Source organism: Papio anubis, chromosome 5 (genome assembly GCF_008728515.1).
Source record: "Papio anubis isolate 15944 chromosome 5, Panubis1.0, whole genome shotgun sequence".
Lineage (NCBI taxonomy): Eukaryota > Metazoa > Chordata > Mammalia > Primates > Cercopithecidae > Papio > Papio anubis.
Window position 1 is genome coordinate 119,393,149 of NC_044980.1, and position 14,187 is coordinate 119,407,335.

Here is a 14,187-nt window from a genome sequence, read left to right on the forward strand (position 1 = left end):
CGTCTCTACACAAAATACTAAAATTGGCCAGGTGTGCAGGCATGCGCCTGTAGTCCCAGCTACTTGGGAGGCTGAGGTGGGAGGATCACTTGAACCTGGGAGGCGGAGGTTGCAGTGAGCTGAGATCGAGCCACTGCACTCCAGCCTAGGTGACAGAGTGAGACCCTGTCTCAAAAAAATAAAAATAAAAGAATTAAAACTTAAAAGCCTGTAGGGAAATATCCTAAAGCAGGGGTCCCCAAGCCCCAGGATGCCGACCACTACCAGTCTGTGGCCTATTAGGAACCAGCAGGAGGTAGGCAACAGGCGACCCAGCGAGCATTACTGCCTGAGCGCCACCTCCTGTCAGATCAGCGGCAGCATTAGATTTTCATAGGAGTGTGAACCCTATTGTGAACTGTGCATGCAAGGGATCTAGATTGCATGCTCCTTATAAGAATCTAACTAATGCCTTATGATTTGAGATGGAACAATTTCATCCTAAAACCATCCCCCTGCCGTGGTCCACGGAAAAACTGTCTTCCACTAAACCAGCCCCAGTCCCTGGTGCCAGAAAGGTTGGGGACCACTATCCTAAAGTATTCCTCACGGAAGTTGACTTACAAAGGCTATGCTAGGATTTCCAGTTGCTTCTAAGGAATGCAAATCAGACATTACTGATTTGAACCTCTCTGTTCCTAGTTCAGTGCCACAAAAGGTCCAGTGTTAGCCAAGCGGGGCAGCCATAGCATCAGTCTAATGTAGGGCTGTACGGCTTGGCTCAGTTACCTAGGTCAGTCTTCCGAGGTTCAACCTAGCAAGCATGAGCACTAATACTCAAAGTGGCTGCTGCTTAACATGCTCCTGCATATACCACCATAATTATCTGAGCTATTGCAAGGCCAACACAAGCACTAGATACCCAGAATGCAAGAAGTCAAAGGACGACTCATGTTTTAAATGACACTTAGATAATATTTCACTCTGCATTGTACATGTGGGAGTTGTATTTTGTAAAATTTTCTCATTAATATGAAAAACAGAGTAACTTATTGCTCCTTTTTGAGATTGCCCAGTAAGTACAATGGTATATTAAAAGTGTGGGAAGGCGAGGAAACTAACACTTTAGCCACACCAGTATGGGTTGTAAGACTTGACTCCTGGAAAACTCACCTAATCAAAGTCTAAGCTGATAAGAACCTCAGCTTTTATCCCAGTTCAGCACGATTATAGTCCACGTCATCTTAGTATCATGCCAAGTAAAAGCAGCAAGACACAAAAGGCCACATATTATATAACTACATTTATACAAAATGTCTCAAATAGGCAAATCCATAGAGACAGAAAATTCTTTAGTGGCTGTCAGGGCATGAGAGCAGGGGGAATGGGAAGAGACTGCCAATGGGTATGGGATTACTTTCTGGGCTCATCAAAATGTTCTGGAAAAAGATAGTGATGATAGTTGTACAATAGCCTGAATATTTTTAAAACCACTATATTGTACACTTTAAAAGAGAGGATTTTATGGTATACAAATTGTGAATTATATGGCAATTTAAAAAGAAAAAAACAATTTTACTAAAAAGAGGCTGTGTTCCCAGGGTTTCCTTTTTCGGTCAGCTGAGAAACTCAGACAATAGACTAGGTTCTCGGCAGGCAGTGAGACCCCAGACTACAATTTCATAGCTTTCTTTGTAAGTAAACACCTTGACAAACCAAGTGTCAGGAAGTCACAGGCTGCCCCCCATTACAGCAGTTTGTTATTTCAGGATATAAACACCTTAGAAACAGTACCTCTGGGCAATTAAAAAGACGATTCTTATTCATCCTCCAATAGCGGTTAGGCATTAATACAATAAGAACCCAACAAACTCCATAATAATAATGATTTCAAAAACCATTCTCAACTCCTTAGTTAAAAGTGAGTTCATTATTCTAGTAACGATGATTCTAGTTGGTGAACCTGGGGTCCTTCAACAGAGGATGCTCTCAGCCTAATAACCTACCCAATATCTGCTCCACCACAAGTCAAGGAACAAATCGCACCAGGCAGCTTGTTGTCCTCCAGAACCTTGGCTATTATCCTAGAAAGGAAAAAGCAATTATTGAGGCAATAATTTAATTTCTGAAGTCATTTTTTTAAAAACAAGGAATAAATTGCAACCACTTGACTCTCCTTTTTTCAACTTTCTCTCCCATCCCTCAAATATACTACTCTCTTGCTTTTTCAGCCCACTTTTCAATTTCTAAGTCACTGTTCCTAAATGGCCTTCTAACATTAAGAACACTCTTATACCAGACTCTGCCCTCAAACATTCAGACCTGGATTTCTCCTCACATATTGAAAATGCCATTTTCAAAAAACTATTAGCAGAATTTTTTTTTTTTTTTTTGTCCTAAAAGAATCTTGAGGCCAGGTGTGGTGGCTCATGCCTGTAATCCCAGCACTTTGGGAGGCCGAGGCTGGTGGATCACTTGAGGTCAGGAGTTCAAGACCAGCCTGGCCAACATGGTGAAACCCCATCTCCACTAAAAATATAAAAATTAGCCAGGAGTGATGGTGGGAGCCTGTAATCCCACCAACTCAGGAGGCTGAGGCAGGAGAATCGCTTGAACCTGAAAGGCAGAGGTTGCAGTGAGCTAAGATTGTGCCACTACACTCCAGCCTGGGAGACAGAGCAAGACTCTATCTCAAAAAAAAAAAAAAAAGAAGAATCTTGAGAAGAAGAAAAGAACATAGAACATAAATAGAAGACACAAAGCATTGTTTAAGTAGCTCAAATTGTCATTGTTTTCAAGTATTTTCTACCAAACTGTGAGGACACATCTGGTTCAAGACAGCAGACTGATCACTGGGCCATTTATTTATTTATTTAATTTATTTATTTTGGTCTTACACAAATCTATTAAAATGTGATTAAAAAGGAAAATAAAAAGGAATAAGACCTAGAACGATGAAGGAAATTAGAGGTGGTCCCCACCAGCAAATAAGAGATTTAAACACATCTCTGCAAAGCAGAGTTAGAGAAGTTGTAAAGCACAAATTGGGGAAGAGGACGGGATCCTCAAAACCTAAAGTAAATGCCACAGACACAAAAGAAGGAGCTGGGGCCACCCTGCAGAACCCTGAAAGAGCTTGGGGCTAGTTCCCACCAAACCATGTCGGTCAGAAAATATCAGCGCCCTGCAGGCTACAGAATTGTGGACAAGCAGAGGTTTTTCTCTTGTTAAAATGAGAAATACATTTAAATGCTACTTAAATCTGATTTTGAGTTATTAAAAAAAAATGGCTAAAATAATTCTGGTTTCTCTGAAAAAGGATTCCATTCATTTTGCGTTTCCAGAGGACCAATAGAGCAAAGGTTATTTTCATCAATCATCTCAACTTACTGGCTACTTTCCAATTTGTTTAAACTTCAAAAAGACCCAAATCCCATACTCACTTTCATAGAAAAGGTACCATTATCACACCTAAGTTCCCCTAAAATACCCTTTATAGCTGTTTTCTTTCTTCCTTCCAATCCAGGATCCACTCAAGGATCATGAACTCCAGCTCTCATGTCCAAGACCAGGTTTCAGGATGTACAATTCTTTCTAGGGATTTTGGGTGTCTATATTGTCTGCACAAGTAGACTGTACTCTCTTTAAGGGCAAGGCTTTTGTTTTGTGCCTATGCGTAAAGGTTAACAAACCCCTACCCCTCAGATGAGACTCTAACTTTAAGTTGAACTCTAGCTCTGTTCTCCGTGTTACCTGGAAAGTGTCAGAGTGTCGTCAGTGTTTCTTAGACAACCCGGCTTACGGTAAAAATGACCCCTGCCTGGTCACTTCCATCTGAACTGGGATAACTATCTATGAGCTATTAATGGGAATGCCATGCTTTTTGGCCTTTCCTGAGTGCAGTGACACTTGTAACTGCATGTCCCTGTGGCCCCTGAAAGCTACAATTGTTACAAGAGATTTTTGTTTCTGTGGGGCATTAGGCTTTAAGCCAGGGTAAACCCCACACCTCTCCAATGTGGCTCTCACTTCCTTGTACCTACGTGACTATGACAAGAACACTGATTGAAGAGGAATACCTGATGCCACCCTCCTGACAAGCCATGCTCCCGTACTATATCCTTCTGAATACACAGAAGAACCATATGTGGCCTGTGGTCATCTAAGGAATCTGAAAATTTAGTTGAACTTAAGAAGACCTCCTTGTGGCACTGCATCACCCTTAGTTAATTCCAGCAAAATGTAGCATCATTTTACTTACTATCTTCCATTACAAAAGCAAAGAACATTTTCAATGCTTTGAAAACTATCAACCCGCACATAAACTCTCACACGAACATTTCAAATTCTTCAACTCTTTAAAACAAAAAAAAGCTTAAAGCAAAACCGGTATCAAAATGGACAAAATTTTAACCAACTACTTCGTAACAATTGTTAGTTCACTACTTCCACATTAATTATTCTGCTGTTTTTTTGTTTGTTTGTTTTATTTTTAGGCCACGGGCAGGGGTTCATGCCTGTAATCCCAGCACTTTGGGAGGCCGAGGCAGGCAGATGACTTGAGGCCAGGAGTTCAAGACCAGCCTGGACAACATGGTGAAACCCCATGTATACTAAAAATATGAAAATTAGCTAGCCAGGCACGGTGGCTCACGCCTGTAATCCCAGCACTTTGGGAGGCTGAGGCAGGCAGATCACGAGGTCAGGAGATTGAGACCATCCTGGTCAACATGGTAAAACCCCATCTCTACTAAAATACAAAAAATTAGCCAGGCGTGGTAGCGCATGCCTGTAGCCCCAACCACTCAGGAGGCTGAGGCAGTGGAATCGCTTGAACCCGGGAAGCGGAGGTTTCAGTGGGCCGAGAGATCACGCCACTGCACTCCAGCCTGGCGACAGAGCAAGACTCCGTCTCAAAAAAAAAAAAAAAAGAAAAAATGAGCCAATCATGGTGGCATGCACCTGTAATCCCAGCTACCTGGGAGGTTGAGGCAGGAGAATCGCTTGAACCTCGGAGGCAGAGGTTGGAGTCAGCTAAGATTGTGCCACTGCACTCCAGCCTGGGCGACAGAGCGAGACTCTCTCTTAAAAAAAAAAATTAGCCTGGCGTGGTGACCCACACCTGTAATCCCAGCTACTCGGGAGGCTGAAGCATGAGAATCTCTTGAACTCAGGAAGCAGAAACTACAGTGAGCTGAGATGGCCCCACTGCACTCCAGCCCGGGCAACAAAGACTCTGTCTCAAAAAAAAATAAAAAATAAAAATTAAAACAATTACCCTTGCTCTTTTCCAGCCCACCACTTTCCAATTCCTAAGCCACTATTCTAAATAATTGTCTAGGCTGGGCGCAGTGGCTCATGCCTGTAATCCCAGCACTTTGGGAAGCTGAGGCAGGTGGATCACGAGGTCAGGAGATCGAGACCATCCTGGTCAACATGGTGAAACCCCATCTCTACTAAAAATATAAAAATTAGCTGGGTGTGGTGGCAAATGCCTGTAATCCCAGCTACTTGGGAGGCTGAGGCAGAAGAATCACTTGAACCAGGGAGTAGGAGGTTGCCGTGAGCTGAGATTGTGCCAGTGTGCTCCAGCCTGGGTGACAAAGCGAGACTCCATCTCAAAAATAATAATAATAATAATAATAATCTTCTAATATGAAGAACCCTCTTGCCCACAGACTCCACCCCAATTTCTCTACTAATAATTCTGAAATCAGAATGCAGACCAGGCAAGCAATGGAACATCAAAGGTACATCCTAATCCGACATGGGAAGGCACCCTAACTCTATACATCCTCCAAATTCCAGAATGATACATCAGTCACATTGCTTTTATGACTTAATCAGAGCTCCCAAGTTCTCAAATACAAGTAAAACACTAATAATTGTTTAACCAAAAGATGCAATACATTTCAGTGTTAGATGAATCAGCAGATTAGTATAATAATCAATTTTGTTAACACTCTATTAAGCAAAAGCAATGTAAGTATTAACTGTATAGAAATCTATTCTCAAAACCATTAACTTGTTGAATAGTGAGAAAATATAGCTCCTAAATTGCAAAAATTTCCTTTCCACTGAAGATGCTTTTATTTTCCAAGTGACAAAATAATGTCTGCAAGTGTTCAATCAATATGTCAATATCTGGCATGTTTCCAAAGAGTTAAATTAAATGACATGGCACTGAAAGCACTCTGTATATAAAAATAATATTACAAGCAAAGGAGAAAGAGGTTATCCAAATTCCATGCTATGTGACTCTTTGACATCAGATTAAAAAGTCATGGCTATTAATCACCCTTTCGATATCATTCCATACCCAGGAAAAAGAAAGCCACACGTACTTACTTTGTGACAGCCACACTAATGAGGGAAGTGGTTGGAGCTCCTTTCCTTAAGAAGGTTAAAACAAAAAAAGAAAAAGAAAAACTTATTGACAGAAACCATAAATACCTTTTATTATCAAACAGACGCAAAAGTGTGAGAAAACGCTCTGTCCAATCAGACAACTGACAAATGAGTCTAGTAACTGAAATACAAATCTGTCCTTTAGCTGGGTGTCTTTGAGACCAAAGGAACAACAAAACTTTCATGAACACAAAAATGGCACCAAGCAATTCTGAATCAGCTTGCTGCACTAATCGCAGGAATCATTACATTAACCTCAGCCAATTATGGGAAATGAGTGAAGCAGAAATCTACCAACGTGCTGCATTAACTAAACTTTCCTTGGAAAACTCAGAGAGCCGAGGAAAACTACACAATGAGCCTTTTTTGGATTAAAATGTAGGAAAACATGAGTTTGCTTCATCACATGGTGCAAATTATTAGTCCTCCCAAATATGTCCTATTTTATAGTTTTTGAATAGATTCAACTGAGTACCACACATTTAAACTAAATTAATAACTAGTAGAACAGACGTAAGCAAAATGAGCCAAAAACAATTGTCCTGATTTTTCTCATTGAATTTCTTCCACTGAACACAAAAGCAAAAAACAAGTAACTGTTTGCCATCTATAATATACAGACATTTTTACTATCAAATATTTTGTAAGTTGAAAAATTTAAGACCTAAATGAGAACACTGACCAAGTGCCTCAGAATTACTTGGGAGTTTACTATCAAAGTTTTACTAGCCAGGTGCAATGGCTCACACCTGTAATCCCAACACTTTGGGAGGCTGAGGCAGGTGGGTCACCTAAGGTCAGGAGTTCAAAACTAGCCTGGCCAACATGGTGAAACCCCATCTCTACTAAAAATACAAAAAATTAGCTGGGCGTGGTGGCACATGCCTGTAATCCCAGCTACTTGGAAGGCTGAGGCAGGAGAATTGCTTGAACCTGGGAGGCGGAGGTTGCAGTGAGCTGAGTTCACACCATTGCGCTCTAGCCTGGGCAACAAGAGTGAAACTCCATCTCAAAAAAAGATAAAATAAAGTGTTATTGAAGAAGCCAGGTGTAGCGACACACACTTATAATCCCAGTTACTCAAGAGGCTGAGGCAGTAGTATCTAGAAATGCTATTTTTATCACTCACTACTAGAGAGGAAAGTGAGCAGGTCTTACCAGAGGCAGACATTTCCACAGATCATGGCAATGGCATTGTTCCAGCCATACACTGCCACAGGGAAATTGAATGCTGTGATGATTCCAACCAGGCCTACAGGATTCCACTGCTCAATCAGCGCATGGCCAGGTCCTGAGAACAGGAAAAGGATGCAACATGCTGAAGCAAGTTAATTTAATGTCCACCAAGTTAATAAGAACAAATGTATAGCAGACCGGAGAAGATTTCAGGTGCCTTATAGTGGGATATAGCTATACAGCCGTGGGATATCAGTACATTAACTAATGTACAACGAAAGTGGTTATTACTATACTACCTTGTAAATCATAATGATATTCATTATGCCGCTGATCTTCATAGGACTCTGCATAGATCAGAGCAGTATCAGTGCACCTGGGAGACAAGGACACTTTCTAGAGATGATGGGTGCCCTAGGTGGTATGAACACAAAGGGCAGAACATGACCAGGGCACAGGGACTTAGGCCCATGTTCTTTGTTTTGTTTGGTTTTGAGTCAGTCTCACTCTGTCACTCAGGCTGGAGTGGAGCGGCGCAATCTCAGCTCACTGCAACCTGCACCTCCCAAGTTCCAGAAATTCTCGAGCCCCAGCCTCCTGAGTAGCTGGGATTACAGGCACACACCACCATGCCCAGCTAATTGTTGTATTTTTAGTAGAGAAGGAGTTTCACCATGTTGCCCAGGCTGGTCTCAAACTCCTGACCTCAAGTGATCTGTCCATCTTGGCCTCCCAAAGTGCTGGGATTACAGGAGTGAGCCACCACACCTGGCCTCCCATATTCTTTATGTTACCTGATGAATCCCTGGGCCAACATCTCTGAATTCGAGACAAGATGGCTCATTTATTGGTGGAAGATGGGACGGGGGAGTTCTAATAATTATATATATGTTGAATAAATGAATTATGCAGGCCAGGCGCGGTGGCTCACGCCTGTAATCCCAGCACTTGGGGAGGCAGAGGCGGGCGGATCATGAGGTCAGGAGTTTGAGACCAGCCTGACCAACATGGTAAAACCCCGTCTCTACTAAAAATACAAAAATTAGCCGGGTGTGGTGGCACGTGCCTGTAATCCCAGCTACTCCGGAGGCTGAGGCGGGAGAATCGCTTGAACCCGGGAGGCAGAGGTTGCAGTGAGCTGAGATCCTGCCATTGCACTCCAGCCTAGACAACAGAGGGAGACTCCATCTCAATAAATAAATAAATAAATAAATAAAATGAATTATGCATATCTTTACATTCACTATAAGAAAACTAAAAATACAAATAAGCTTAACAGTGGCTCATGCCTGTAATCTCCAGCACTTTGGGATGCTGGGACAGGAGAATCACTTGAGCTCAGTTTGAAACTTGGATGAACATGGCAAGACCCCTGTCTCCACAAAAAAAAATTAAAAATTAGTTAGGTGTGATTGGTATATGCCTGTAGTCCCAGCTACTTGGGAGGCTGAGGTGGGAGAACTGCTTAAGCCCAGGAGGTTGAGGCTGAAGTGACCTGTGATTGCACCACTGCACTCCAGCTTGGACAACAGAGTAAGACCCTGTCTCCAAAAAAAAAAAAAAGAAAGAAAAGAAAAAGAAAATACAAACAAAAATATTGTGTTTTAAATACAAACTTTAAAGTCACCCATTATCCCTCAAGGTGTTTATTTTAATTAAAGGCAGCTGGAACAGTATAGAACCATACCACAGGAATACAATGGTTCACAACTCCTGGTTAAAACCACAGATCAACTGGAAAGGCAGCTGTCCCAGCCATCAGTCTTTCTGGCCACACTCATACTGCTAGCTAGGATGGGGGACCATACCAGATGCAGCACCTCACTCCTGGGCCCTCCTTAATCTAGGCACCTTAATCCCTAGAGATGAAGTGCTGGCACAGCCTCTGCCTGGTAGGGCTCTCCTCCTCTCCTGCCCTCCCATCTCTGCCCTGATGTCACCCCCTTGCTTATAACCCTCTGGAGTTTGGATACTTACTGTAGCTATTCTCAGAATAAAGTCCAATCTCCTTGTCAGAAAAAGTCCCTTCCCAAGGTTCTCTTTCCAGTCCACCTGCCCTACCACTGTACCCTGCAGCTGTGCTGAAGCAATGCAATCCCCCCAAATAAGCCAGACTCGTCCAGCTTTCACACAGGCATCTTCCTTCTTTAAAACAACTTCCAGCACTCCACTCCTTCTCCTCTTTGTCCCATTTGGGACCTTACCTTGGCTGACCGTCTCTTGGAGGCCTTCCCCGACTGCACTCATGAGGCTGGGTTAGGGGCTCCCAGCTACATGCCCACCATCCTACCGTCTACTCCCTCATATTACTTACCATGATGGAGTATGCTGGATATAATTACCTGTTTATTTATCTCCCACTGTAAGGTAAAATTTATAAGCTTATAAATCCCTTGAGGACAGGGACTATGCCTTATAGATTGAGTATCACCTAGTAGATTACCCGGCACCTGATAGATGCTCCGTAAGTATTTATTGAATTAATAAAGCCAAAGTTGCCCCAAAGCTTCTACATAGATGAGTAAACTACTTTTAAAAAAAAAAAAAAAACAAAACAAAAAAAACTGTAAGCTAGGTGTAGTGGCTCATGCCTATAATCCCAACACTTTGAGTGGCCAAGGCAGGAGGATTATTCGAGCCAAGGAGTTCTAGACCAGCCTAGGCAACATAGTGTGACCTCGCCTCAACAAGAAAAATTTAAAAATTAGCTGGGCTTGGTGGCGTGTGCCTGTAATCCCAGCTACTCAGAAGGCTGAGGTGGAAAGATTGCTTGAGTCCAGGAGGTCCAGGCTGCAAGAGGTCATAATCACACCACTGCACTCCAGCCTGGGTGACAGAGATCCTATCTCAAATAAACAAACAAAAATGTACAAGCAACTGAGAAATGTTTTAATTGTGAGGCAGGCATCATAGTAGGTATAAATCAAAGGAGTTACCTGCTTGCACATGTACATGTCCCCAAATTGGAGGTTTATTAACCTTTTTTTGAAACGGAGTTTTCCTCCTGTTGCCCAGGTTGGAGAGCAATGGCGTGATTTTGGCTCACTGCAACCTCCACCTCCCAGGTTCAAGCGATTCTCCTGCCTCAGTCTCCCAAGTAGCTGGGATTACAGGTATGTGCCACCACACCCAGCTAATCTGTATTTTTATTAGAAATGGGGTTTCTCCATGTTGGTCAGGCTGGTCTTGAACTCCTGACCTCAAGAGATCCACCCACTTCTGCCTCCCAAAGTGCTGGGATTACAGGCGTGAGTCACCGCATTGTTATTAACTTTTTTTAGCTGGAAAAAAACTCCTGAAAGTGTTCAATGACATAAAATTAATATTGGATAATGGGAATCATTGCTAGATATCTAATTAAGGACATTAACTGTATATTAAAAAGACTCCCCCAACTCTTTCTACAAGAAGGGAATTTACTTAATATTCGGAGAAAAAGAGAAAAATATGATTTTTTTAAAATATTTATTTCCTGATTATAAATGTAACCTAATAACCATCATGGAAATTTAGAAAATATAGAAAAATAGAAGAAAATCCACTACTAATAATTCTGCCACAGAGATAACCACTGCTACCACTTTAGCATACATTTCTATCCCAGCATTGCCAATACAGACACACAGTCACCTGTTTTCTCCATCCACATTGCAAACATCAAAAATCGCACACACTCTTAACTGCGTTTTTTTGGGGGGTTTTTTTGGTTTTTTTTGAGATGGAGTTTCGCTCTTGTTGCCCAGGCTGGAGTGCAATGGCACGATCTTGGCTCATGGTAACCTCCACCTCCCGGGTTCAAGTGATTCTCCTGCCTCAGCCTCCATAGTAGCCAGGATTACAGGCATGCGCCACCATGCCTGGCTAATTTTGTATTTTTAGTAGAGACGGGGTTTCTCCGTGTTGGCCTGGATGGTCTCTAACTCCTGACCTCAGGTGATCTGCCCACCTCGGCCTCCCAAAGTACTGGGATTACAGGTGTGAGCCACCATGTCCAGTTTTTTTTTTCTTACTCTTGCTGTCATCTTATTATCTTCATCGTTAAAACCTCAGAGTATAAGATTGGTTCTTACAGAACAGCTTATAATAGCAAAACACTGAAAACAACCCTACATATACATCATTTGGGAGCTGACTAAATAAATTATGGTCTCTTTATATCAAAATAGACAGCAGCAGACACAGATGAAGGAAGCCCCTTAATAGACTAACATGAAAACAATTTCCAGCCTGACAGAGTGGCTCACACCTACAATCCTAACACTTTGGGAGGCTGAGACAGGCAGATCACCTGAGACCTGGAGTTCGAGACCAGCCTGGGCAACATTGCCAAATCTCACCTCTACAAAAAAATAAAAAAAAGTAGCCAGGTATGGTGGCATGCACCTACAGTCCCAGCCACTCAGGAGGCTGAGGTGGGAGGACTGCCTGATCCCGGGGTTGTTGAGGCTGCAGTGAACTGTGATCGTGCCACTACATTCTGGCCTGGGCAAGACAGTAAAATCTTGTCTCAAAAAAAGAAAACAAAAAAACAATTTCCAAGATATATTATTGAATATAAAAGTATAAAACAGAATGTATAGTTTGCAGCCGGGCACAGTGGCTCATGTCTGTAATCCCAGCACTTTGGGAGGCCGAGTCGGGTGGATCATGAGGTGAGGAGTTCAAGACCAGTCTGGTCAAGATGGTGAAACCCCACCTCTACCAAAAATACAAAAATTAGCTGGGTGTGGTGGTGCACGCCTGTAATCCCAGCTACTCGGGAGGCTGAGGCAGAAAATCGCTTGAACCCGGGAAGCGGAGGTTGCAGTGAGCCGAGATCACGCCACTGCACTCCAGCCTGGGCGACAGAGCGAGAGTCAGTCTCAAAAAAAAAAAAACAAGAATGTATAGCTTTCTACATATTTGGCTGTACATGCTCTAAAAAAGATACACAAGGGCCTAGCAGGGTGGCTTACGCCTATAATCCCAACTACTGGAGAGGCTGAAGGGGAGGATCACTTGAGGCCAAAAGTTTGAGACCAGCCTGAACAACACAGCAAGATTCTACAAGTATAAAAAGGACACACAAGAAATTGAAAGCATTCACTACTTCCATGGGGTACTATGGCTTAGCCACAGGGGTAGGAGGGAAACTTTTCATCCTTTACCCTTCTATTGCTTTCTAATTTTCTGATATGAATCTTCACCTCTTCAAAAAAAATTAACATTAGTATAATTTAAAAACAAGTAAATAAAACCTTCCTGTAAATGTGTGGGTTAGGGGAAGACAACCTTCACATACATTATTTTTAGTACATGCTAATAGTCTACTAAAATTGGCTTAGATTTTTTCCCCTTATGATTCTACATTTAGGTCATTTCTAATGTTTTTAATTGATGCCACAATGAACTTCTTTACATATAACTTCTGTCTCATTTCAGATTATTTACTTAGATTCTTAAAACTGGGCTCTTTAAAGTTACAGCTCTTTGGGTATATTTCCAAATCATTTTACAGATGAGTTAAAAGTGTCTAACCATGCACTTGCCAACATTAGGTTTTATCTTTAAAACAAAAAGGTTCTTGATCTAACATTTTCATGTTTTAATTTGCATTTCTTTGAAAGATTGAGGATATTTTCACCTATTTATGTCACTTTAAATTTCTCTTATGGCCGGGCACGGTGGCTCACACCTGTAATCCCAGTATTTTGGGAGGCTGAGGCGGGCGTATCATGAGGTCAGGATATCGAGACCATCCTGGCTAACATGGTGAAACCCTGTCTCTACTAAAAATACAAAAACATTAGCCGGGCGTGGTGGCGGGCGCCTGTGGTCCCAGCTACTTGGGAGGCTCAGGCAGGAGGCTCAGGCAGGAGAATGGAGTGGACCCAGGAGGCGGAGCTTGCAGTGAGCTGAGATGGCGCCACTGCACTCCAGCCTGGGCGACAGAGCAAGACTCCATCTCAAAAAAAAAAAAAAGAAATTTCTCTTGTGCACAGTCCATAGCCAGAGTACTTTTTTTTTTTTTTTTTTTGGAGCTCTGTATATCAGAGTACAAAACTCAGCTTAACTAATTTCATTGCTTACTTTCAGAAGGCAAGATAGGTCCTCCAATCATCCGCGATAAACCAACAGCATAGTCACAGATATCCACATATTCCTGAACTTCACCCACACCTTCCACTAAGATTTTCCCCATCTCCAAAGACACCTAGAAATATAAAACAACAAGCAGAATTTTTCCAACAGAATTCACATTATAAACATTAAATTAAAGAAAGGAGGAAGCAAAACATATTTTGTAAATGTAATAAACTGAAGAAAGTCTGTTTTATTTTCCAAAGAATTTTCAAACACAAGAATTGCCTTCACTTTTTCCTGTCTACCTTGTTAATCTTTCCTCTAAGGAAAGAATTTTTAAAATACATAAAGTACAACCAGGCGCAGTGGCTCATGCCTGTAATCCCAGCACTTTGAGGGGCAAGGCGGGCGGATCACCTGAGGTCCAGAGTTCAAGACCAGCCTGGCCAACATGGTGAAACCGCGTCTCTACTAAAAACACAAAAATTAGCCATACGTGGCGGCGCACACCTGTAATCCCAGCTACTCGGGAGGCTGAGGCAGGAGAATCGCTTGAACCCG

At 42.3% G+C, this 14,187-nt stretch overlaps 1 protein-coding gene across 1 annotated transcript in view; it reads right to left on the reverse strand.

Annotated features, from left to right (window-relative positions):
- ALDH7A1 (aldehyde dehydrogenase 7 family member A1) overlaps positions 1 to 14,187 on the reverse strand; it is a 52,543-nt gene that overhangs the window by 24,583 nt on the left and 13,773 nt on the right. The window contains exons 5-8 of the mRNA XM_003900049.5: positions 13,633 to 13,756; positions 7,546 to 7,678; positions 6,328 to 6,372; positions 1,986 to 2,063 (exon numbers count right to left, since the gene is read on the reverse strand). Coding sequence (XP_003900098.4) covers positions 1,986 to 2,063; positions 6,328 to 6,372; positions 7,546 to 7,678; positions 13,633 to 13,756 — 380 coding nt within the window. The remainder of the gene's footprint in view (positions 1 to 1,985; positions 2,064 to 6,327; positions 6,373 to 7,545; positions 7,679 to 13,632; positions 13,757 to 14,187) is intronic.